The sequence below is a fragment of the Lichtheimia ornata genome (assembly GCF_029851405.1).
Source record: "Lichtheimia ornata isolate CBS 291.66 chromosome Unknown scaffold00028, whole genome shotgun sequence".
NCBI classification, from domain to species: domain Eukaryota; kingdom Fungi; phylum Mucoromycota; class Mucoromycetes; order Mucorales; family Lichtheimiaceae; genus Lichtheimia; species Lichtheimia ornata.
In genome coordinates this window covers 264,709-288,562 of record NW_026695348.1, presented here as the reverse complement: position 1 = coordinate 288,562, position 23,854 = coordinate 264,709, and the positions used below count along the sequence as shown (strand labels likewise).

The 23,854-nt window shown below is 43.5% G+C and overlaps 11 protein-coding genes across 11 annotated transcripts; 2 read left to right on the top strand and 9 right to left on the bottom strand.

Moving 5' to 3' along the window:
- Positions 1 to 388: 388 nt before the first annotated feature.
- O0I10_006439 (40S ribosomal protein) lies at positions 389 to 1,444 on the bottom strand (the record flags this gene model as incomplete). Its single annotated transcript, XM_058486467.1, has 3 exons — positions 389 to 977; positions 1,042 to 1,148; positions 1,406 to 1,444. 3 exons carry the CDS (start codon positions 1,442 to 1,444, stop codon positions 389 to 391), a joined length of 735 nt encoding a protein of 244 aa, XP_058342824.1.
- Positions 1,445 to 2,507: 1,063 nt separating this feature from the next.
- O0I10_006438 (uncharacterized protein) lies at positions 2,508 to 4,279 on the top strand (the record flags this gene model as incomplete). Its single annotated transcript, XM_058486466.1, has 8 exons — positions 2,508 to 2,578; positions 2,640 to 2,708; positions 2,787 to 2,882; positions 2,980 to 2,993; positions 3,085 to 3,782; positions 3,843 to 3,887; positions 3,946 to 4,008; positions 4,082 to 4,279. 8 exons carry the CDS (start codon positions 2,508 to 2,510, stop codon positions 4,277 to 4,279), a joined length of 1,254 nt encoding a protein of 417 aa, XP_058342823.1.
- A 426-nt stretch (positions 4,280 to 4,705) lies between these two features.
- On the top strand, positions 4,706 to 7,117 carry O0I10_006437 (uncharacterized protein; the record flags this gene model as incomplete). Its single annotated transcript, XM_058486465.1, has 4 exons — positions 4,706 to 5,023; positions 5,087 to 5,695; positions 5,766 to 5,956; positions 6,022 to 7,117. 4 exons carry the CDS (start codon positions 4,706 to 4,708, stop codon positions 7,115 to 7,117), a joined length of 2,214 nt encoding a protein of 737 aa, XP_058342822.1.
- Positions 7,118 to 7,315: 198 nt separating this feature from the next.
- Positions 7,316 to 8,989, bottom strand: O0I10_006436 (uncharacterized protein; the record flags this gene model as incomplete). The annotated part of the gene is made up of 7 exons (XM_058486464.1): positions 7,316 to 7,384; positions 7,444 to 8,094; positions 8,161 to 8,265; positions 8,325 to 8,441; positions 8,503 to 8,571; positions 8,636 to 8,667; positions 8,734 to 8,989. 7 exons carry the CDS (start codon positions 8,987 to 8,989, stop codon positions 7,316 to 7,318), a joined length of 1,299 nt encoding a protein of 432 aa, XP_058342821.1.
- Positions 8,990 to 9,214: 225 nt separating this feature from the next.
- On the bottom strand, positions 9,215 to 11,302 carry O0I10_006435 (uncharacterized protein; the record flags this gene model as incomplete). The annotated part of the gene is made up of 13 exons (XM_058486463.1): positions 9,215 to 9,310; positions 9,368 to 9,502; positions 9,569 to 9,637; positions 9,700 to 9,837; positions 9,928 to 10,077; positions 10,152 to 10,214; positions 10,286 to 10,405; positions 10,463 to 10,504; positions 10,566 to 10,633; positions 10,697 to 10,709; positions 10,785 to 10,951; positions 11,018 to 11,160; positions 11,229 to 11,302. The coding sequence occupies 13 exons, from the start codon at positions 11,300 to 11,302 to the stop codon at positions 9,215 to 9,217; spliced, it is 1,278 nt and encodes a 425-aa protein (XP_058342820.1).
- A 968-nt stretch (positions 11,303 to 12,270) lies between these two features.
- On the bottom strand, positions 12,271 to 13,887 carry O0I10_006434 (uncharacterized protein; the record flags this gene model as incomplete). Its single annotated transcript, XM_058486462.1, has 4 exons — positions 12,271 to 12,310; positions 12,385 to 12,486; positions 12,537 to 13,127; positions 13,190 to 13,887. The coding sequence occupies 4 exons, from the start codon at positions 13,885 to 13,887 to the stop codon at positions 12,271 to 12,273; spliced, it is 1,431 nt and encodes a 476-aa protein (XP_058342819.1).
- A 2,107-nt stretch (positions 13,888 to 15,994) lies between these two features.
- On the bottom strand, positions 15,995 to 16,627 carry O0I10_006433 (uncharacterized protein; the record flags this gene model as incomplete). Its single annotated transcript, XM_058486461.1, has 3 exons — positions 15,995 to 16,035; positions 16,099 to 16,486; positions 16,565 to 16,627. The coding sequence occupies 3 exons, from the start codon at positions 16,625 to 16,627 to the stop codon at positions 15,995 to 15,997; spliced, it is 492 nt and encodes a 163-aa protein (XP_058342818.1).
- Positions 16,628 to 17,169: 542 nt separating this feature from the next.
- On the bottom strand, positions 17,170 to 19,206 carry O0I10_006432 (uncharacterized protein; the record flags this gene model as incomplete). Its single annotated transcript, XM_058486460.1, has 11 exons — positions 17,170 to 17,259; positions 17,318 to 17,530; positions 17,588 to 17,764; positions 17,816 to 17,968; positions 18,032 to 18,121; positions 18,198 to 18,302; positions 18,364 to 18,438; positions 18,502 to 18,594; positions 18,648 to 18,697; positions 18,764 to 18,879; positions 18,962 to 19,206. The coding sequence occupies 11 exons, from the start codon at positions 19,204 to 19,206 to the stop codon at positions 17,170 to 17,172; spliced, it is 1,407 nt and encodes a 468-aa protein (XP_058342817.1).
- A 282-nt stretch (positions 19,207 to 19,488) lies between these two features.
- On the bottom strand, positions 19,489 to 20,092 carry O0I10_006431 (uncharacterized protein; the record flags this gene model as incomplete). The annotated part of the gene is made up of 3 exons (XM_058486459.1): positions 19,489 to 19,528; positions 19,588 to 19,935; positions 19,992 to 20,092. 3 exons carry the CDS (start codon positions 20,090 to 20,092, stop codon positions 19,489 to 19,491), a joined length of 489 nt encoding a protein of 162 aa, XP_058342816.1.
- Positions 20,093 to 20,357: 265 nt separating this feature from the next.
- Positions 20,358 to 20,964, bottom strand: O0I10_006430 (uncharacterized protein; the record flags this gene model as incomplete). Its single annotated transcript, XM_058486458.1, has 3 exons — positions 20,358 to 20,605; positions 20,701 to 20,753; positions 20,819 to 20,964. 3 exons carry the CDS (start codon positions 20,962 to 20,964, stop codon positions 20,358 to 20,360), a joined length of 447 nt encoding a protein of 148 aa, XP_058342815.1.
- A 576-nt stretch (positions 20,965 to 21,540) lies between these two features.
- O0I10_006429 (uncharacterized protein) lies at positions 21,541 to 23,425 on the bottom strand (the record flags this gene model as incomplete). Its single annotated transcript, XM_058486457.1, has 10 exons — positions 21,541 to 21,604; positions 21,674 to 21,720; positions 21,778 to 21,879; positions 21,929 to 22,003; positions 22,070 to 22,506; positions 22,577 to 22,695; positions 22,760 to 22,932; positions 22,995 to 23,110; positions 23,203 to 23,253; positions 23,332 to 23,425. 10 exons carry the CDS (start codon positions 23,423 to 23,425, stop codon positions 21,541 to 21,543), a joined length of 1,278 nt encoding a protein of 425 aa, XP_058342814.1.
- Positions 23,426 to 23,854: the final 429 nt, after the last annotated feature.

Here is a 23,854-nt window from a genome sequence, read left to right as displayed (position 1 = left end):
TTTCAAGCACACGTGTGTCAACATGTGACGAGAGGATATGAAATGCGCCATATGACAAACCATAATCCATCATTCGCTTATCAAGAAAGCATTCTTTTTTGTTACCATCATGCCGTTGATAAAGTAGAAATCAGGATGACGATGAATGACGAGAAGAAAGAAGAAATGGCTACTTGTTGCTGTTGTTGTTGCTTTATCAAAGCTGTGTGTGATACCAACATGTCAAGTGAAAAGTGATGAGCGTGTAACAATAGGATGGTCGTTTCTCTCTCATTTGGCATAAAACATCATTGAAGCAACAAAGAAGAACCAGCTGTCCCTTTTTTCTATTTGATATTAACACACAAAAAAAAGTACATTTGTCGATGAAAAGGGGAGGGAAAAGAGCTTATTGAGCTTCAACAGCAGCGGGTTCAGCAGCAGCAGCAGGACGACCAAACTCTTGGACCATGGGTTCCTCAATAGCGTTCTCCTCCTTGGGTTCAAGGATGGTGATGATATCGGGCAAGGGAGCCTTAGGACCTTGACGACCAGAGGGATCATTGTCGAGCATGATCTTGACCTTGATACCAAGAACACCTTGACGCAACAAGACGTGACGAACAGCGGTGGTGATAAAGTCACGGGTGGGTTGACCAGAGTGGATCATGAAACCATCACCAAACTTCATAGCCTTGGCACGAGCAGCACGAAGCTTACCAGAGACGACAACCTCACAACCCTTAGCACCGGATTCCATAACGAAGCGAACGACACCATAGCAAGCACGACGAACAGCAAGACCATTGAGCAACTTGTACTTGACAGACTCGGCTTGAGCAATAGCACACAAACCACGGTTTTGGACACGCTCAGCGTACAATTCAACAGTGTTCTCAGCGAAGCGGAAACGCTTTTGAACAAGAGTGGTCAACTCACGAATACGACGACCCTTCTCACCAAGAACGTTTTGAGTGTGAGTGGCACGGATGATGATTCTATCATTGTACAACCATCAGTATCCCTTCTTTCCTCTTCCTTGACCCACTTTATACTACTTACTCAGTGCGAGCAGGGGTCACACGGACTTCAACACCAGCGTAACCATCCTCAGCAAGCTCACGAGTAAGGAACTCGTTCAATTCGGCGTAAAAGACACCATCGGCGACCTAATGTAGAATGTGTCTCAATAAACAATGCTTCTTCCATTCCTCCTTTGTATCCGATTCTTTGACTTACGAACTAATTGAAAGATAACCAAGTGTTGCAATGGGTGGTAGAATGGTGGAAAATGGGGCAGGGTTGAAAAGGTCAATGTTAGCCATGTGAACCAAAGTGAAAAAAGTCTCTCTTGAGTCGGCATCCGTGTTTATCGATGATCAAAGACATCCATCCATGCCAAAAGAGAGTGAAATGATGCACGTACTTTTCTCTTCTTGGAGATCTGGGCAGCAGTGGTAGCCATATTGCAGATGTAGAGGGAGGGATACAATAGTGCCCTTGCCATTGCCCATTTTGGCTGCTGAGTTGAAACCACCCGACGTCGGTGTGGCGGGCTACCTGTCACTGACGAGCTAATATGATGCTGTTGCCATGGATACCTACCTATCTCTCTACAACGATGGATCATTCCTAGAGTTGTTTGTTATAGGGATGTTCCATGATGATGAATCTTACCCCACATAACGATTCCATTGCATGTCTTTGGCATTATCGTAAAACGTTAAAGCCAAAAGTGGCTAAAGAATACATAGTTCATCATAAGCGTTTATTTCGTTCATCATGTTTTATGGCAAGGATAACTATAAATCTTGATTGGGGAAGCTATTGACAACAAGGATCTCGAACCAGCGACCTTCAGAATAGAACCTTGACTACTACGAATGGGAGTTAAGAATTGTGTGTGTGTGTGTGCTCTTTGATCCAGCCGACCTTCTCAATAAGAAACAAGCTTGCACCTTCATAATAGGATAAAAGATCTTGAGCCATAGAATGATGTTGTTGCTCCTTGCATTGTGTGTACTGATATTGCTGCCAGCTTTGAGTAGAAATCGGGCCACGGCTACTGATTGATGGCATAAATAACAAGGATAGAACCAGTCTTTATATGACACTAGCCCAAATCCAAGGTTGGTTATTCTTATAGTTGACATCATTGGCTGGCAGGTACTTACATTTTGCTGCTGCCTGATATTAATGCTGCAAGTAAAATGTTGAATGTGATGTGGCAAATCACCGCTTGTTGCACGTGGTGGTTGGTTGTATGCATTCCGGCCCATGGGATAAACACAAAGAGGTATGTCGTCTATCATTGCCAAGTGATGAGAATATGATGTACACCTTGAGTACAGCTTGTTGGATTCTTGAACATGTGATCTTTTACCACCCAAAGTAGAATTTAGATGATGGGTACAAGTGTTGCTGTATAAGCGTTGTTGCACAAGACATGCCACCAAGGAAATAGCTTAGTGCGACCTAAAAGCACGAAGCTCGTTACTTTTTCTTTTACGCCTTCTTCTCCCATCACCATGGCTGATCTAAGTGACCCCCGCATTCAACAAGCTTACACCGAGATTGAACAATATGAAGACACCAACTGGTAAACTGGTTGCTACCGTTTCTTTATTGGCCATGGGGAATGCTCATCATCTATTGTAAAGGATGTTGCTTGGTTACAATGACACCCGAGACGTTATTTCCTTGTACTCCAAGGGTGAAGGTGGTTTAAGGTATGGAGGACATATGACGTGGTGGGCAAGGATGATGGGATGTGTGCGTGTGTGTACCTGACTCAATGATTGATGTAGCGAATTCCGCAACCATCTCTCGGATGAAGTATTATATGGTTTCGTACGAGTGGAAGATCGATTCATTCTTATCACTTGGGTATCAGAACAAGTCAGGTAATGTTGTTACTACTACCGCCTTGGTCGTTTCATATGCAAGCGATTGATATGTATATATATACGATCTTCTTTTTCTTTACATGTGTATATTTAGCGGCGTACGTCGAGGTAAAACCCATTATTGGATGCATGCATGCATAAATACGATTTGCTGATGATCGCATCTTTTTTTCTTTCTTTCTTTCCATCTCTTTTGTAGCCCGTGCACTTGTACACAGTCGAGCTGTTGCTAGTCTTTTGAAATCACATCACGCACAGATCACCGCATCCTCCATGAATGATTTAAGCGACAATAACATCCGCACACGTCTCAAGATTGGTGAGAATCAGGTCCCCAATCGATCACGCCCATCATCCATGTCTGAACGTAAAAGATCATCCATGTCGAGCAACAAACGTCAATCAACCCAACAATCCATTCCACCTTCTCCTCAGCCTAACCCTCAACGTGAATCTACAATGACGGATGAACCCGATTCTTTTGTGGAAGCAAGTGATGAATTCCCAACGTCTCCTGTGACACCTACTGCTCCAACATCATCATCCGAACAATATCAACAACAACAGCAGGAAGAAAACAAGACATCATCACAAGTGGTGGATGCATCACGTCAACAACAGGAAGATGAAAAGAAACAAGCAGCCATTGCAGCAGCACGTGAACGTGCTCGTGTGGAGGAAGAGGAACGTACAAAACGTGCTGAACAAGAGGCTCAAGCCCGTGCTGAGCAAGAAGCTCGAGCAAAGAAACAACGTGAACAAGAAGAATTGAAGCGTCAACAAGCCCTCAAGGCTCAAGAAGAGGAAAAGAAAAAGAAGGCCGAAGCTGAAAAGCGTCAACGTGAGGAGCAACAAGCAATGCAACGTCGAATGCAGGAGGCTGAGAAAAACAAGGATGTATGTGTGTGTGTGTACGATTTTACTAAGGGAACGGCTTATTGAATCTACTACTCTTAGGTATTGCTTGTAGGATATGCTTCTATTCAACCAAGCACTAGCCCAGTAAGTACAACCCCTTTGCTACAATGACTCCATCATCTTACGTACTTTTATGGGATAGTTTTGGCGACGTCGATACCTTGAAATCCGTGGCAAAAGTTTGGTCTTGTACCGCGATGAACTTGTAAGTAGTAATGCGTTGTACAAAAAGGAAACAAGGACTTATACCTGTTTATGTTGTTGTTGTTGGTTTCAAGGCACAAACACCTGTCACTGTGATTGATCTCAAGAGTGTAACCCGTTTGAGTGGAATTGATCAGGAACGTGAGACATTCTTGCCCAATGCGTTTGTGCTTGATACGCAAAAGGATGGCTCCTATCAGTTGTGTGCTGATAATAACAAAGATCGTCAAACCATCTTCACTGCTCTTCAAACCGTTACCCAAACGAAATAATTCCTTCCCTCTTTCTCGCCATCTTTATACTTTTTGTCATCCCATCATCATCATCATCATCTATGTTGGCTAATCCCCATCTCGTTTTGATGCGTGTGCTTCCTATCCTAAATTGTTTAGACTACGCTTCGTCCTTGTTTCTATTATCTATTCACCCAACCACTATCTATGCCTCGAAACATAAAGACCTTTACAATGCATAATAAGTTACTCTTTTGCTTATTAAAGCTGGTCACCAATGAACATTTCGCCTCCATATAAGGGCAATGACTGATTTAGTTGGATGCAAATACAATGGATTGGGTGTGGATGGACAAAGGGCAAAATCACAGGGCCCAAGTTGGCCGCAGGTGGAGAGAGAAATTTTAAGTTGCGGATCCGTCACTTGCACACTCTTCCTCTCCTTTACCGACACTATTTATTGCAATGGCATCAACATCGGTTCCAGATCCCAAGGATCAGTTCAAGGAATATCAGGAATCGCTCTTCAAGTCATTGGTGGCAGCTACGAATGCAGCCAACGCATTACCTTCGGACGATCTCGGTTTCTATCGATCGCTTGATCGCCAGTTTGCAAAGGATTTGGATACCTGTGGATCTCGCTTGTTGACGGTGGCCAATAACGTGGTGCAGCATTGCAGTGGTGATACTGGTGCCGAGTTCATGGCTGTGGATGATGTGGATGATGCTACGTTCCGTTTCAATAATGTCATTGATGTGGTGGATGGTCTCTTGGAGAAAGCGGTATGTGTATTTGGTGTGTATGTGTATGTGTATGATGATCCTTATTGACCTATGTGTCTATAGGATATGTATCTCGATGAAATGCGTGGTCGAACACGTAAAGTGGAGAATGAACACAAGCAAGATGCACCCGAAGTTACCCAAGTGTCGACCAAGAACAAGCTTGAATACAAGCTATTGCATGCCAACAATATCGCACGTCCACAACTTCAATTCAAAGATCGTGTGGATAATTCCAACAAGACGCCTTTTATACGCAAGATCAAAGTGAAGCCCCATGCAAAGGTTCCTCTCGATTATGGCGTTACTCCAGAGATGATGTCGGATGAAACACCACGCTCTTTACCACATCCTTACGAATACGAGATTGAGCATCTTGAATATCCCGAGTTTATGTTTGAGGACAAGGAACCCATCATGTACGAGCCTTTCGACACAACATCAGCTATTTGGGTGGACAATGATGAGCAATTGGAAAACATGATGAAGGATCTTGCTACCGCTCGAGAAATCGCTATCGATTTGGAACATCACAATTACCGAAGTTACCAGGGCTTCACATGTTTGATGCAGATCAGTATACGTGACCAAGATTACATTGTGGATACCCTGGTGTTGCGTGACAGACTATGGCAATTGAATGAATACTTTGCAAATCCCAACATTGTCAAGGTAAGGGGATTCGAGTGATGAGACCATGTCGAGAAACAAACGAAGATCCTAATCATCCTCACGTTTGTAGGTTCTTCACGGTGCTGAAAGTGATATCAATTGGCTTCAACGTGATTTTGGTCTTTACATTGTCAACATGTTTGATACCTATTTTGCCACCAAGTTGCTCGAGTTTCCCCAACACAGCCTTGCTTTCTTATTGAAAAAGTATTGTTCGGTGGATGCTGACAAGAAATATCAGTTGGCTGATTGGAGAATAAGGTATGGAAGGAGAAAGATTTTATTGTGTACTATGAACATTGTACTAATCATACATACATACATAGACCATTGCCAGAGGAGATGCTAAAGTATGCACGATCCGATACACATTATTTGCTATATATTTACGACTGTGTTCGCAATGAGCTGATTGGACGATCCGTTGCCAACTTTAACTTGTTACGAGCGGCATTACAACGGTCGAATGCATTGGCAGCCACCCGATACGAGAAGATTGTTTATGATGCTGAGACGGGTAGCGGACCTATGGGATGGAAAGGATTGTTGATCAAGTGGAAGCATCCCATGACGGAGCAACAATTGGCAGTGTACAAGGCCATCCATCAATGGCGAGATGTGACAGCACGTCAAGAAGATGAATCGACCAACTATGTCCTTCCCAATCACATGTTATTCGCCCTGGTTGAACGTATGCCTACAGAATCTGCAAGCGTCATTGGTTGCTGTAATCCATGCCCACCTCTTGTCCGCATGAATGCACAAGCCATTGGTCTCTTGGTCCAACGTGCTAAAATGGATGTGCTTTTCGGCAACTCAACAACAGCGTCCTCTTCACCCTCAGCAACAACAGCACAAGCGATCTCGGACGCCGCCACCGCTACTACACCTACCAGCTCTTCAAAATCTGTCAACAAAAAGAGCCAAAAGCCATTGGAACGCAATCTTGATCCATCCGTGTTTGATGTTGTCAAAGTGCAAGAAGCACGTTTGCAACAAGCAAGTCAATTGTCCAAGCCCACATCGACCTTGTTTGGTGTAGCGAGTATCAATGACATTGATGAAGATGAGAAGGATAGAGCTATTGCTGAACGTATCCGATCCACACTCAAGTTGACGTTGCCATTTGAAGGTCTCAAGGTCAAGGTTGCTACCCCTACTCCTGCTGCTGTCAAGCAAGAACCTGTTGAGGAAAAGCCCACCACCAGCACACCCATTGCTTCAACATCTAGCACACCTGTCGCCGCCGAAGTAAAGCAAGAAGAAGAAATGCTCTATGTACCTTCTGAAGAACGTAACACCAAGAAACGCAATGAACCATCATCGGAGGGAGAACCCATTGTCCTTAGGGAATCACAGCGCAAAAAGAAGAAAAACAAGAAGCAAAAGAAAAACAACAACCCACAACAACAACAACAATAGTAAAATCAACCTCATCCTTGTATATAGCGTATGATTTCTCTCCATTCCTTAAATGATATTTTTGCATACAAAAGAAACCAATCTTATTGTTTTCCATGATTAGTCTATATTGTGTGGGTGGGTGGATGGGAGTGTGTACGTGTGCGTGCGTGCGTGTGTGTGTATACAAGTTGTTTCGAAGAAAAGTGGGTACGTAATTTATTGCTGGGGTTGTTGTGGTTGTTGAGAGGGATCTTGGTTGTCAGGTGGTGGCATCAAAGGTTGACCCTAATAAGCGCGTGTGTGTGTCAATACTAAGATCCGATATCCTCATGTCCGTTACTTACACTTGTAGCCTGAGTCATGAGATCCCATACGGTCATCTTCATTTCCTTCATCTTGGCCTTTTGAGCTTCAATTTCCTTCTTCATCATTTCATCCTGTTGTTGTCGCACTTGAGCGTGTTCCTGAGAGAAGATTTGACGGAATTGTTGTCTAGCCATTTGAAGACCTGTAGGAGGAGGACCTTGCTGATCACCTTGTTGACCAGGTTGAGCACCACCGCTACCAAGAAGTGATCCAAGATTACGCATCTTTGGCTTTGTCTTTTGCTCAGCTTCCCACTGCAATCGATGTTGCTCATTCATTTCCTGTTCCATCTTGGCCCACTTGGCAGGCACGTCTTCACCTTCGAATCGCTTAATGATAGGTCGTACGTCAGGAGGAGCGAAGTAAGTGATGGCTTCCAAGAAAGGAATGTACTCGAGCAAGCCCATATCCTTGGCATCACCCTTGAAAGGACGCAACTTGATACCGTTCTCAGGTTGCAACGAGAATGAATCAGGGTTGGAATCCATAATGATCACCTTGCTCAAATCACGGTTCAAATGGCTCAAATCCTTCACATATTTGCCGTCCACGTAACGAGTGGCTTCACGATACAATCTGTACATGGCATATTGATAGGGATCAAGCGAGTCGAGAATGGGTTGTGCGTTCTATATACGTATGTATCTTATGAGCTACCTGTATTTCCATACCCATAGCTACACATGCCAACTTACAAAGGAGGTCTGAGAAGTAAAGATGACAATCTCAAAGAATTGCGACAAGTAAGCAAGGAAATAATCGACACCAGGTCGCTTAGCATGTCGCCAGCCATGCTTGCTCTATATATTCCAAAAGGTCAATAACATCACGTGATAGGATTGATCCATTCACTACTTACATCCCAAGTCGAATGCACCAAGGTATCATCCAAATTGATCACCAAAGTGTAAGGGCGGTTGTATGGTTCAGGAAGTGGATCAGGAAGCAAGTTTTCCCACATGGGTTCGTGCATTTTCTATCCACCATATTCAATTAGTATACATGGAACACGCGATATGACGCACACACACACATACTTGTTGGAATTCAGTATAACGATCGAAACAACGATGATAAGCTGCTGTCAAAGGATTCTCATTCGCATACTACAATGACGACATGTTAACTTGAGATCGACTCACCCATATCCTATGTGTTTTTGTTATATACCTTGTCTTCTCGACCATCCTCGAACGGGCGACCTATAAAGCGATCGACACTACTTTAGTGATCTGGTTGTTTCGTTGCGCTTACGAAGCGAGCATTACCATAATAAAAGAGACTTCCAAGCGAAAGACCAGTGACAGCACCAGCACCAAGAGCATAGTTCTTCCATTGATCCTTCTTCTCACCAGCGGCTTTAGCGGGTTTCTTGTCGCCTTTGGGCAAAGTGGCCTTGCTTCTTCCACCACCTGTCTTGGCTGCTAAAGCCTGCTCAGCAAGCTTCTTGGCCGCATTGTCGGTCGATTCGGTTGTATAGGCACGTCTAGCCGATTGGTGCAAAAATCGTGTGGCACGATGCATTAGGTGAGAGAGAGTAACAAAAGGTGGGAAAGGATAGGCTGCGAAAATTTGCGTGGTAGGTTGACCCTATTTGTTTTCCTATTCTGTGTCATGCGGAGAATAGCCTACTTACTACCGTGGTGTTGCCATGGCATCCATGCCACCGCCCCCCCCCCATGATATGTACATTTGCAAATGCCGCATTTTTATTATACAAAGGCTTTCTATCTATCTATCTATAGGTCGTCATCCTGTAATCTCCATACGTGTTTCCTTGCAACCGTATGCGGAAGGTGTAATCTCAATCAAAAAGCTACGAGGCACAGAGATGGTGGGGATATCCTAGAGTGGCAATGTTATTAGTATGATGATGAATAAACAGAGTTAAAGAGTACTCACAGAATCAGGTCGATCAAAGAGATATGCATACAAGCATTTTAATACTGTTTCGTGACCGATAATGAGTACATCATGCTTCTCGCGTTCAAGTTCCATAATGATTGCTTCGAGCCGCACAGCCAAATCATGGTACGACTACATAGGAATGATACCATTAGCTGAAAAGCACGTTATCCTCATACATACTACTCGATCACTTACCTCAGCACGTGGGAATCGATGTCGGTAAGGGTCTTGGCGGGCTCGTTTTACTTCCTCTGGGAACTTTTCCTATACAACGTCATCATCATCATCAGCCAACAATCGTAAAAAGTCACCCTTTTCCTATGTACCTTGATCTGTGCAGGTGTCATTCCATCAACTTCGCCTGGGTTTAATTGAGTCAATACCGAATGGTGTCGCACAGCAATGCCGGATTCCAAAAAGGGTTCAGCTGTTTGTCTTGCTTTTCTACGCGTCGAAGTCCACACCTGCAAAGGATGATGTACAGGGGTAAGCCATGTGATCCTCCTCCGAATTCAACATCATGCAACATTCTTGTGGCACCTTGATACACTTACAGTCAAAGGTCGATCTTTGTCCTCAGGTGTGGAATTTTGTGCACGATAGGCCATCACAAAGTTTTTCAGCTTCTCAGCATACTCAAAGCCTTCAGGGGAAAGTTCGGGATCTTCCTTGTAAGCGGTAGCTTCATTGAAGGTTCGGCCCGTCTAATATAGTGGTGTACATTAGCAAGGTTGTTGCTGTTGTACATACCAACATGGATCGAATCAGCACTACTTACCCGAGCAAAATAGATTTTTCTTGGCCGAATATGCAAATTCATAAGGTAATAAACGATTCGCGACTATATAATATGATCTCGTTTAGCCCAATGCCCTTCCTTTTATTCCGCGAACACACACACACATCCATTACCTGTAAGTAACCCATGACGCCATTCATAATAATTTGCTCTCCAACATTCAAAAGCTTGACAAAGGGGAGCGAGGTATCGGAAATGGTCTCATAATGTTGCTCGAGTCGTTCAATACGATGCTAAAAAAAGGTCGAATGCGTAAGCTCCTATATCCAAGATATGACTTTTTCACTTACCTTGTAATCCTGTACAGCCTCTTCGGGATCCCATCCAACATACTACAACACGTATCATCAGCCCCGCGTCCTCATCCATATACATACGCTTGCACACACTTACATCAGGCGATGAAATCTTGACGCTGCGAATGTTTGCATACACGATCTCTGGTTTCGTACATATTGACTCTACATACGACCTCCATAAATGCCCATCCTTTTTCCAAAATCCTTATGTATCCGGACACTTACCAATAAAGAGAGGCTAATAAAAGAGAGAGAGAGAAATAAAAAAGTCAATGAGCGTTGTTGCCATCGTCATGATGATGTAACTGCTTACAGTAATATCGTGTGATAAAAGCTTATCGCGGATCTCTCGTCGCCTCGCTTCGGTGACATTGTTGCCGTCGTAGATACCCACTTGACCGCCATCATGAAGCCAATTGATCATATCATCCAAGCAATCTTCAGCAATCTTTTCTCTTGCATTGATAGCGTCAATGTTGCCTATCGTGTTGCTATTATCAGCCTTTTGTGTCGTGTCATGATGATGATGAACCCTCTTGTACTTACTGGGATCAAACCAGTCGTTGGGAATAGAACCCATACGTTCTCGACGATAGTTGCCAACACTGAATACCCGAGTAGGAACACCAAGCCAACGCAAATAGCGACACAATGATCGGGAGACATGTGTTTTGCCACGAGCAGGTAGACTACATATACCAATGCAGCACATGAGCTCAATCTGTTATCGACACGTTGTGTTCTTTTGTCGCATTACCCAACTGTAATGATGGCTACTGCACCGGCATGGAAGAGTCGACCACTTGCAGTCTTGTAGAGCTGTGCAGCCATGGTGGAATGAAGTGAGACAAAAAAGTGATAGGTGTGTGTGTGTGTGTGTGTGGAGAAGAAAAAGAGAACGTGGTAGTACGGCTCGCCCAGCTCAGGGCACTGCGCGGGGTTTTTCTGTCATCATGAATAAGAGCCTATATTGCACATGTGCATGTCTATTCCTCGGAAGGCTCCCCCATCCTCTATTATCATTTTCCTCTGGTAGATCTCATTAAAGTAAATCGAATGATGTTTCCCATTCGTCGCATACATAATAGCACTTTGTCTTTCCCCTTGCACTAAGAATGTTGAATTTAATGCAGACGATAGCGAAAATGTTTCAGCAGCGGGATGGCCAAGTTTATCCGAAATTCGGGTGCATTTCATTATTGAAAGGGTGGTCTTCCTTTGTTTGCAAAGAACGATCTCTTTGTAGGCATAGAATGGGTCACATGACACAATCTCGAAGGTTTGACATGATGCATAAGGCTACTTTTTATCCTCACCTCCCCCCCCCTTGAGATCGAGTGCATCGTACATCCTCTCCCCATCCCTTCTTCACCATCCCCCAAGGTAACCCTCCTTCAAATGGTTTTACCACATGCTCGTATTCCCCAATTACTATGTATCCCATATCTCCTTTCTTCCATACGATGAATAAAATGTTAAAGGATGTATACTCTTATCTGCATTATTGTTAAGTAGAAAAAAGGAAAAGGGCGAGGCACTGTACAACCGACGCGTGTGTGCTTGGATACACAAACACAGACCTCACATGACAAAGAAGAATAGTAATGTGGTCTAACATGTGTAAGTAAAAAAAGGCGAGGAGGAAGGGGAGGTGTTGAAAGGAAGCATTAGGATTATTGTGTGTGTGATGGAAACGAGGTATGGAAGGAGAGAAAAGGCCTTCTATGAGTATGTACTTGATTCTTTTTGCGATCGTGTTAGGGTATTGTTGTGTGCGTGTGTGTGAGTGTGTAATACTTCTACATGGGAGGTTTTTTACCCACGGTATTGACAGAGCACCTAGAAACGAGAAAGAGTGTGTGTGAGCGAGCGAAGGGAAGAGAGATGCAAACAAACAAAAAAAAAGGACTTACATCCATATGCGTGTTTTGTAGATGCGGAAGAGGTCTCGCACTAATTCTCGGAAATCAACACGACGCTCTGCAACAAAGTAAAATGTCAACTTGCGACGATCCCTATGATAGAGAATGAGTACAACGCATACATTGGGCTCTAATTCCCCTACCATTGGTATTCAGCGTCGACGATATCCATCATGAGTTTCTTTTGTTTGCTTTTTGTTTGGCAGATTAAAAGAGCCTTTTGCTCATCTTGTCGTTTGGTCACTAACAAAGTGATTTCGGCAGCACTGGCAAGGCGTACGATACGTTTAGGCGTGGATGGTGGAGCGTTTGTACCATTGTTTGTGTTATCGGATTGAGAATGATCCCAAGAGGAAGCTTGTTGTTGTTGCATCAAGAGCACAACTTGGTCCACTGGTAGGTCTCTAGCCACCACTTTGCCTAGATCACGGCCACGATCCGCTTCCACAATGACCCAATCATCTTTTTCCACTGGAATCGAGCTGCAGTAGATCTCGGATCGACCGGCTTTGAATTCAACCATGCACCACATATCACCTTGTTGATGATGATGATGCCCAACAGTGGTGGCTTCACCTTCCATAATCGTATCCGATGTCAATAAATTGCTTGGCAAAAACTTATCTAGCTGCCGTTGCTGTTGTCGTTGCTCATCCAAGTTACGAGACACACCCAACAACGGTCCAGCTAATGAATGGCGTCGGTATGGCAACAAGCCGGGTTCTTCAGGTACACTAATGGACACGTATCAACACCATGAACCCATTTTTTCGGCTCAGCATTATACTTGTATTACCTTGAAAGCATGTCACGCGACTTTGCATAATGCATCATGTCCTGATTCGGTGTGGTCGTATTGGGTGGTGCTAATGACAAACGACGACCCAATCGCATATCAGCTGAAGGTGGAGCACAATGATCCATACCACCACCACCAAGTGGAAAACGATACTGCGAGAATTGTGATGATGATGGTGGTTGTTGGAATAGGGATGATGATGGTGATGATACTATGCCTGGTGGGGAAGGAGGGGAGCATGATGATGATGACGAGGTAGGGGCAGGGGAAGTTGAATAGTTGTTGTTGTTGTTGTTGTTGTTACTCGTGTTTGATTCCCACAAGGAAGGCATCTTTTTAGGTGACCATACACCAAATGGATCAATTTGGCTTGAAAAGGATGCAGCTGAAGAGAAGGATGCTCGTTTTTCGCTTAACCATGGTCCTCCAGAGGACGAGAGTAGCGATGATGTTGCTGTAGTGGATGTCTTGTGCTGCAGGAGTGATTCATGATGTGCAAGCGAATGTCGACGATAAGGCATCATTGCCTCGTATTGCATCATTTTTTCGCGTTCTTGATCAAATAGCATACTTTCCATTGCGCTGCTTTGACGTTGATGATGATGCTTTTGTTGATCTTTTTGATCTTGTGATTGTGATAAGACTTCATCAGTCAAAGGTCCACCCAACCAGTTGGGTGTGTCGTCTATCATCATGTCGTCGTTTACATCATGGCTTGCATACGACAGAGGTGTATCATTGATGGGAGCAGGTGGAAAGCGAAAAGACTTTTTTTTTTACATTTGGATGTGAGTTGCCATGCAACAACAAAAGTAACATGGATCATGCTTTTACCTGGTTGTTGTCCCGAGGACTACTGGTAAAAACGGGCGGTGATTGCTGCATCGATTGATAATGGAGCAAAAGGAAAAAGTAAAGTGGAGAAGAAGAAACAAAAGAAAGCGTGTGAGTTGATGTTGTTGTTTCTGTATAACATTCTCACCTGCTCAAGCATATGGAAAAAAAAGTAAAGTTTGAAGATGGAAAAAGGTGATCCAAAGGAAATCAAGTGGGGTTGTAGTATATATATATGCGCGCTACGTACCAATGGTGTAAAAGTGTGTCTGGGCATATATATCTGGGTAGGGAGTATCCAATTGACATTGGCAAAAAACCGATCACTTTTACTCGTTGACATTGGCTTCATTGAGTAACCGATGGCTGCAGTATTATTAGACTCAATACACCATCCTTGCTTGTACACTTGCTCTCTCTCTTGCTACTACTACCTCCTCCTCCTCGCTCTCAGGTACAAAATCTGTAGCAGAATCTTCACCCGCTTCAATCTCACCCCTTGTTCCCCTTGTCCATATTTTCTTTCTCTTTTAAAAGTGATCCAATACAAAGCTGCCATATACAACCTTGCATAACCGGCTGGCAGTAACCTGGGAAACATGTGTTACACGGCCTCTTCCACAAGTGGCCCATTGCCTTTTTCGTGTACTACTACCAAATCGACATCTTGGTTCTTTATCCTCCCTCCTTGTCTTGAATGGAGCTCAAAAGGAGACACCATAAGGATTTGTTGAAGGAGCAGCATCATGGACAAGTGGATGATTACCCCCAATCTCCAGCTCCTTTCATTGCTGAGAGGTCCGTTTATTTTTGCTAGTCCTCCACACGGATGACATCCTTTGCGGTCTGTGTGTCGCTAAAAAGGGGAGTTTGAGTAGCAAATAGCTCCTGTACGTAGGTATACAGAAATCATGCAATGAGTTGTTGTACCTGCTTTGCTGTATTCGTATAGCTGCTCGACATGCCTGGATTGCAAAAAAAAAGGTGGCTCGAGATTTGTTATGGTAGAAGGATTATCCCTCTCACAGCATAAACATACCTTGAATCGAGAAGGCACTAAACCTCATTGAGCAAGGAGAGATTGTGGTGTGTGTCAGTGTGATGGGTACATGGTTTACCCCTCTCGGTCCATCCCACTCGAGAACCCACTCTCATATAAAGGTTTCGGCCTTGATCTCTTATTCTGTCATGATCTCCAATTCATCATCCTTAGCATTTTCTTATCATCCCATATGCCTATGTCCCAGAACCATGGATCCATCAGGGTACTTTTTACAACTTGGGAGCCTTTACATGTGAAGAAAAACATAAGGTGATACCCACCACCACCATCACTACCACCGAGCATGCATGATTGAATTGTCATTTACGAGAAAAAAGGGGGAAACAGCAAGATAATATTGAAATTAGTCATTGACGTTGCATGGGTGGTGTCAAGTTGCTCGAGATGTAAAAGGCAAGGTCATGGAAAAACGCATCCATATCAGATAAGCTTGTTTCTTACCAATGGGATCATTTCCAAACTCCTTTTCGTAATGAAAAACGATCAACATTTATCAACCTGCTTGATGAAAGATCCATAATCGATCTCCTATTGTCATGTTGTAGGTATCAAAATGGACCCATCGTTCCATTTGTCATTCTCACGGCCTACCACGCAGCAACATTTCCATGCAAGCGTAAGCAACAACATGCATCTCAATGTCATCTTTCTTGTAGTTGACATACACACACACACTCACGCACTCACGCGTGCGTTTGCGTATACAACATGGCAATCCCATTCAACAATTATGGTACAAGGGTTGATTCACAAACATTTATATAAATTCAAAAACTAAGCGGTTTGGACGCTCACGGGTTATACTACCGATCGGTTGTTAGGGAATATTGTTACATTACATACATAAGCGCGCGTCCAAAAGTCGAGACCAAGAGGAGGTGAGGGTGGGAGAGAGGTGTTCTTTTTTAACACATAGCCATGTTGGGTGACGGTAAAAACGATTGACCTGCCATGAAAATGAAATAAGCAACACCATTTCAACAACGATATGTAATAAACGGATATATACCCCGTGCTTCCGTGTTGCAGCCATGATGTTTACTGGTTCGCTTGGTACTCCTTTTGCTCTTTTTCTTATTCTTCTTGTGGGAATGATGATGCGGTGATGAAGCTTGAGTAGAAGAAGAAGGTGGTGGCGGTCGCTTCAAACAACTTTTGAGTGATTGATGTTGTACCTCTTCCTCTGATGATGTCTCCTCAGCCATGGACCGAGTACACTCTTGCTGGATTTCAGCAATGATCATGTCGTTGAGCATCTCTTGACTTAGTTGTTTTCGTTCCCATTGTTCATGACCACGACGTGATGCTTCTTTGCGGCACTCTTCTAGGGTGGGTAGAATATGGACCACGTTGTGTGACAGATCGAAGCTTACTCTTCTCCGGCTGGTTGTCGTTTGCTGCTTTTGGTATGTATGAGGAGGAGTATGTCAAAAAAGATATGAAAAAAGTTTAAAATGCATAAAGAATAGACTTACGTCATGTTCACTACATGAACTTTGACGATCGCCATTGAGGAAAGTAGATGAGCGTTGACGCATATTCGTAAGAGTAGTTGAAACTTGGGAAAAAGAAAGAAAAGGAAAGAAGGTGTGAGATCGGTCTACTTGGAATTGCAACAAATGATATGCCGCATTGGGTCTATAAGCGTATCAACCAATCAATCAGCTTGATGATAACAACTTTTTTTTTCCTCACACCACCTCGGCTATTATTGCGTTTTACCCATAACCCCAATCAATGAATAATGCGTCGTCATGATAGATAGACCATCCATGTACCACAATCCTCTTGTTGCAAAGTGTTTCTTTTGTTGCCATGGATACCTCATAATGAATCAACAACATCGCTAATGATATCGGCTTCCCGGCTTTGACCCGCCGCAGCAGCGGTACAGCCCGATACGGCGCCAATAATATGCATTGATAGCGTGTCATTCCCTTTGCCATCCCGATCATTTCGCCGCCTCTCAGTAGTGTAAAATATAGTAAACCCCTTCCTGAATGTCTCACTCCCCCTTGCCAAGCATTGTCACACTTGTTTATGAGTCATCCACAATGAAAAGCAAAGCATGTATTTCTCATCAATCCTCATCCAAAGGCACTTCCATTTCTTCATCAAATCCTACAGGTCCTCCAAAAGGTTCACCTCCATGCATACTAATATTCATATACTATTGACAACGCACGCGTCAGTTTCTCTCATTCAACTTTTTGACGCGTTTTCCTTACCTTTGTTTGGAAATCCTTGGTCAATCCTTCAGCCTTGTCCATGATAGAGATTTGTTTGCCAACAGCAGCAGCATCAAAGATGCGTTTCTCAAGATCATTCGTGGTTTCAGCAGTGTCTTGGACTTGTTCCTCCTCAAAGTTGACCATCTTGATTTGCTCCCCATGCTCTCCTTGTGTAATCGACAACTTTGCATGAATTTGTTCCTTTTCAATCTACACATATATCATTGAGTGAGTCAAATATCAATAGAAGGAAATCAAAAACCATACCATTTCCACAAGCAAGCGCTCGACATCATGCTCGGTATATGGGCGATCCCCTTCAATAGGTTCTAGCATGGTAGCCATCTCTCGCAAGCTGAGTGTGACATAGACGTTGGTAAGTCGCTTGATCGTTTCTCGGCTCAACGCTTGTAAACATTGCTTGGCCAACCCCATGTTGGCATCCTGTGATTTCAAATAAGTATACTACTATTTCTTATCATCCCATCCACATACCGCATTAAGCACTTCTCGGTTGGTTTCGATCACTGATTTGAATCGCTCCACGCCTTTAGACTCGAACGCATCGACGATACTCATATAGGGTTGATGTTTTGCCTTGAACGTCTTTTCAATCATGTGGTAGGTGTATTTTGGAAGCGGGGGAATCTGCCAATGAAAAAGCATGCATGAGTTTTCCTCCTTTTACAGCCATCGTCACCACATACTTACATAGCCATAATGTATCAGAGACGTCAGAATAAACTTCTTGTAGGCCTCTATTTGGATGGCACTCACTGCATGTGAGGGAGCTGATATCGTCTATTGAGCCAAAGTTGGGTTAATGTGACACGGTCATATCTTCACCTAGCCCCATTCCAGACCGCATGCTATTTACCAATACAAGGAACTCAATGGCACGTTCAAAGTTTTTGTTTCCAATGTAGATCATGGCACCATAGTAATGGTAGAGTAAGAAGCTTTTGATGGAAATATCATGGGACTAAATGCAACAGCAAAGTGAGTGCTATGCTCGAATGCGCACAATGTGAAAAACTATTTACCTGAGGATCCACATTGACAATATCAGTATCTAGAATGGGTAGAGGATAACGATACATCTTTGCGAGTAGGCATTCCTATCATAGAGACACCCGTTAGCTATCCATATCACTCTCATTTTGTACTTCCTTGTGTTATACCTTTGCAAATGTGGCATGCAAGCAAGTCAGGCTATCATGATTGGGTGACAACTTGGAAATAGCGATTGATAATGGCTCAAGAGCAATCATGTGCTATATATGGTTCATGATGAACATCCCGTTCGAATCTCTTCTTTATCACTTACATTGTTGCTGATCTTGGCAAGATGTTCCAAGGATTTGGCAATAAGCGATGCTGGTATGAATTTAGCAATGATGTATATATATACACGTCATGCATCCATCCCGTTGATTGACTTACTTCGTGCTGGTGCATATGCAAGTTGTTGTGGATCACATACATTGACGAAATGATCCATGGTATTCACGTAAAACTGGGCTTGGTCTGCCCGATCCACGCCTAGACACCTTGCCGTTCTAAATAGCATAGAGAGTTGGTTGGTACGTATACACACACGCGTGCGCCCACGCGTTGATATCAATGCATATAGATACATACACAAAGAATAGATAGCCGAGAGTGTGAACAGAGGGATCGAGACTGGTTAATGGATCGACATTGGCGCTCGTATAGGCTCGTAATTGCGTCTCTTTCAAAGTGACAAGTTGGGAAGCCAATGTTTGTAAAGCGGTTGGTTGTTGGTGGTCGGTCGACATGATGGTGGCAAGCACTTCGTCCGTCATGGCTTGTTCCTGGGGATTGCCCGAACCAGCAGTACGTTGCTCTTGTGTTGAATCTGCCATAGTGCGAGTATTTTAAGGGTGTCAATGGTACGTGCACCGGGTCGAATGGAGGAAGGAAGGAAGCAAGGAAGCAAGGTTCGGTAAAAGCTACACCGGCAAAAGTGAACAAGGCGCTGCTGCTGCGTACACCACCACGCCCGCCCTCTTTCATTTTGAGACGCCTTCCAGCATAATAGCACCACCCATTTCAATGTACCCACTTGTTGTATGTCCATTATCATACCCACTATCCCACACATTCAACTTAATACAGATCATTTCATCTTTCTACTCGTGCATGGTTTATATGAAAAAGGAAGAGAATACTTTGGATGATAGATCACTAGATGACGATGGGTTTTCATGTTTAGTGTGCTTTTAAAGGCTATGTCTATGACGTACCTTAATGTGCTCATTCCTGATGGCACCATAGCAAGTAGTGCCATGCTGGCTACTACCATCAAAGTAGGATCATAAAGTACTCTTGAAATATCTATCCTTGAATGATCGACAACCGTGTTATGTCCGTGCTCTAATTCTATAGCCTTATTTATCAATGTTTCAAGCTCTTGGGTAGAAATGATATCCCGTGGTGTATGTTGAGCCATGGCAAGTGCAGCTGCAAAGTAGAATGGCATCCATGGATGGTCATATGATAAAAATAGATCAAACAATCGAAGCGTGTTGGCGATGTTCTCCATGTCAATAAACCATCGCATGGCAGAACGCACACAATGCTCTGAGAATAATCTGGATAGGATTCCATGGGTTAAAATCATGATGATAGGTGTGTGAAGGATGCTTACTGAGTCATGTGCTTGTTATTTGCTGCAGGCTGACGATGTTGGATCAAATTGTCGATCAATGCCATTTGCTGTGTAACCTCTTTCTTAACTGTAAGGGTCATTGAATCAAGGATGATATGTTTATAGCATATGCATGGAGTGGGTTTCTTTTTAAAAAGGATATTTTGTATACTTTTGTCGCACCATGGTCATTAGATAGGAGCTCCCCTCACCAAAAAGTAGGTCAAACACCGGAGTAATGTCATCGAGACAGCCCTGAGGACGCAAAGTAGGGAAATTAGCTGCAACTGCATATGTACACACTCACACACCCATCCTCAAGGATCCTAAGATATGGGGAGAGCTCACACCCCCTTCTCTTTTTTTTTACCCTGGGCATCTTTTTCTTTCTCCTTTTATGTATGCAAAGTCTACCTGATATTTAGGGCCCGAGTCTTTTCTAGTAACAGCAGCAGCAGTGGTGGTGGTTGTAGAATCTCTCATGTTTGGATCCATCATTGCGCATTTGTATACGTCCGGTTCTGTTGTGACACCATGCGCTTGATTCCTGTTTTTCTCACTCTGTTCTGGAAACATGTCATCCTCATCCTCCTTTGCACCAAAATTTGATCGTTCTATCAGAAAAACGCCAGCGTGTGTGTACATGCAAATGCATCATGTAAGAGGGTGCATGGATTGGATCGCGCGTAACACAAAAAAAACTCGTTACCAGAAACGTGTGTGGCCTTTTCAACGGTCGTAGACGATAAAAGTAGCTTTGGCCTACCATTCGCATGTACAATAATGAATCAACGGCTGAAACAAAGAAAAGGACGACAAAGACGTACCAAACCTTGCATCGAATGTCATTGTTGAGAAATCCACCAGGTGATCGACCCAGCTGTTTAATCATAGAGACATCGTTGGCTTTAAGAGCGTCACTGATTTGGATGGTCTTTTTGAAGTTGAGGTTCACGTTTTTGCTCTTGGTCATTGTGAATGAATGAAAAACAAGAAAAAGAGAAAGAATAATCACACGTGTGGTCTCCTTGCCTACTTAATGCTTCACTTTGCGCGTGCATGTGTGTGTATACATATATATCAAACATCCCTTTACGTCCTTTCGGTATGTGCGCTCTTCCGATTGTTTGTCTTGCTCTCCCTTTGTTATTTTCCTGTAGCAGCCAATATGACTCAAAGACCTAAGGTCTTGTTCCTTTAACGGTTGTTGCAAAAAGTGCTTTATAAACTTTGTGTCGTCTACTTTTTTTTCTATCGGGGGAAGATAAATTACAAGGAGGAGGAGGAGGAGGAGGGGCGTGCGTGCGTGTGATCTATAAATTAGGTGTATTTGCGGGTAAAGTATGTCTTGATGGATGCCAGTAAATGACCAAACCTTGTGCGTTTCCAGCCGCTGCCAGGTTCCATTATTGGCATGTGATTTAGGAGGAGAGAGCCAGAGGTGAAGCTGAGTGGATCTTTTCCTTCAAATCTACAAGTACACAGAAAAACAAACATGTATCTAGTTTCTTGATTTTATTAGTTAAACTACATGGTATTGAAACGACTGTTACATGAGAGGTTCGTCACTATTTGACAGGCGATTGAGATGAAGGTATGCGTCCGTGCCGTAACTAGAATCCAAAACAATATAAGCTTTCTCGCAAACCTCGTATCCCTCATCCATTATCATCATCACTTACCCTTCCATGGATATCAGCTTGAGATCACCACCAAAATAACGTGCGTACTATATACACATATGTCAGCGTCCTTCCCATCTATATGCAAATGTAAGGATCCTTACCAATCGAGAAATGGGTAGGCCATAACCAAAGCCTGCCATAGGTGCTCTGAAATCGGATCGACTGTATTCGGGTTCAAGTTCTTGTGCTTCAGCGGTAGTATACTAAAATAAAAAGGTCAGATAAGGTTGCATAATAGTCACCTTGGCTTACCATATACGTCCACACCAAAGGGATACCAGAGCGAGGAATACCACCGCCTTCATCCGAGATTTTGATTGTGATGTCCTGTTTACCATGTTATCAATAAAGACCGATCTCCTTCATCCTCCTCTTCATAGAACCATGACCTACCTCTTTGCCATGAGCAATGATTAGCTTGATGGGAGGATATTCGTCTTCGTAATCCATGCCAAAACGTTCCACAACGGCACGCAAGGAATTCTTGAGTAGCTCAAAGAGCATATGATTCAGATGAGATGGGACATACATGAATTCGATTTCTCCAGGGCAAAACATTTGTACTTCAGGAGCCTTAAAAAGACCATAGTACTCTTCACAAATAAACCTTGCATTGGCAACCGCATCGAGCGCAATCTCCTGAATGTTGGTATTGGTGCAAATGACGCCGACATAATCTTTCCGAGAGGGAAGGCGGTATAATGCCGAATGTTGTCCAATAAGCATACGAATACCAATACGTGACATGTAGAACCGATCGAGGAAAGCTTGCACATCCGTATCAATGATGGGTGATTTCTTTTGTTCCTTGTATTCCAAGATGCCCTGAGCTTTGATATACCACCCCCAAGTCAGATGAATGATGATAATGATGATACCCCATAGATCATGCGAGCTTACCAACAGTCGTCACCACAGGGTCGTGTCTTCGTTTGATGGCTTCAATGGTACGTACAAAGGTCTCTGTATAATCGAGCATCTCGGGTGTACACTTCACTTCCTCCATATTGTTGTAATATCTAAAACCCCATTTCCTTGCATAAGATACTACAAGAAAAACCTCGCCATTTTCCCGGTAAATACCTGTGACCAATCGGAACACCAGGATGGATTGTGTTGTTGAAAGCGGGTAATGGTTTGAGAGATGGATTCGGAACACTGGGTGGGAGGGATCGTGCATCATTGCTCTTTTGTACTCTTTTCAATTGCTCTTTGGTGTCTCGCGAAAGTTGTGGATGAGGCAAATCGATCAAATCCTAGATCACGCATGCTTTGTCAATCACACGAAATCCATCCCAATGATGATGATGATGATTACCTTGAATGAATTTGCGTACCAATCCTTGACCTTCAGAATCGATGGCATCTTGTTCAATCCACGTGGCAGCTCTTCCAATTCCTTCACGCGATGAGCAAGGCGAATAGGTAATTCCTCTATATAAGATTATGCTTTGTGTTTGTAACCCATGTGATCTTCATCCCTGTGCACGTAGCCCGCCCTTTTAATGCATATAGAACACACTTACCATGCAAGAACTGGCTTGCTTTAAACAAGGTTCCTGGAGACGGCCGTTGACCTGGAAATTACCTCGGGAGATTAGCAACGTGTTCACCATGGAGCACACACACACCACGCAGCGAGGGAAATGCATTACCAAACATGACCATTTGCCGTAAAGACACGCCCGTTTGAGGGAACCTTGCAAAGTGTTTAATTTTCTCGAAGAGTTGTGGAGTAATTTGGAACATGGCGGAAGGGAATGAACATGTATATACAAAGAAGGGCAAACGAAAGAAAGAAAAAGGGTGATGTGGTGAGTCAGGATGCCGAATAGCCCGGGCGGACGCATTTAACATGTCTAATCCCAGCATGTGATTAAGTCCGTTTGCACCCGAATTGGAACAACCACCTTGTCACGTCCACACATACAAAACTATCTGGTTTAGTAGCAGTCTTTGATATTGTATTGCATCATCTTTTTGTTCACCTGGTTCAACTACATGATCGTTGCTTTGGATCAAGGATGACCTCATATGTTGGATCATTATCAATCAGCCCATCTCTTTTTCAAATACTCTTAATAAACGTGTTGCGTGTACAACATTTCACTTCACTGATACAATGGTAAGAAATGTCTCTAGTCGAAAGTTGTGAACATCAGGGCGGTACTCTTTCTA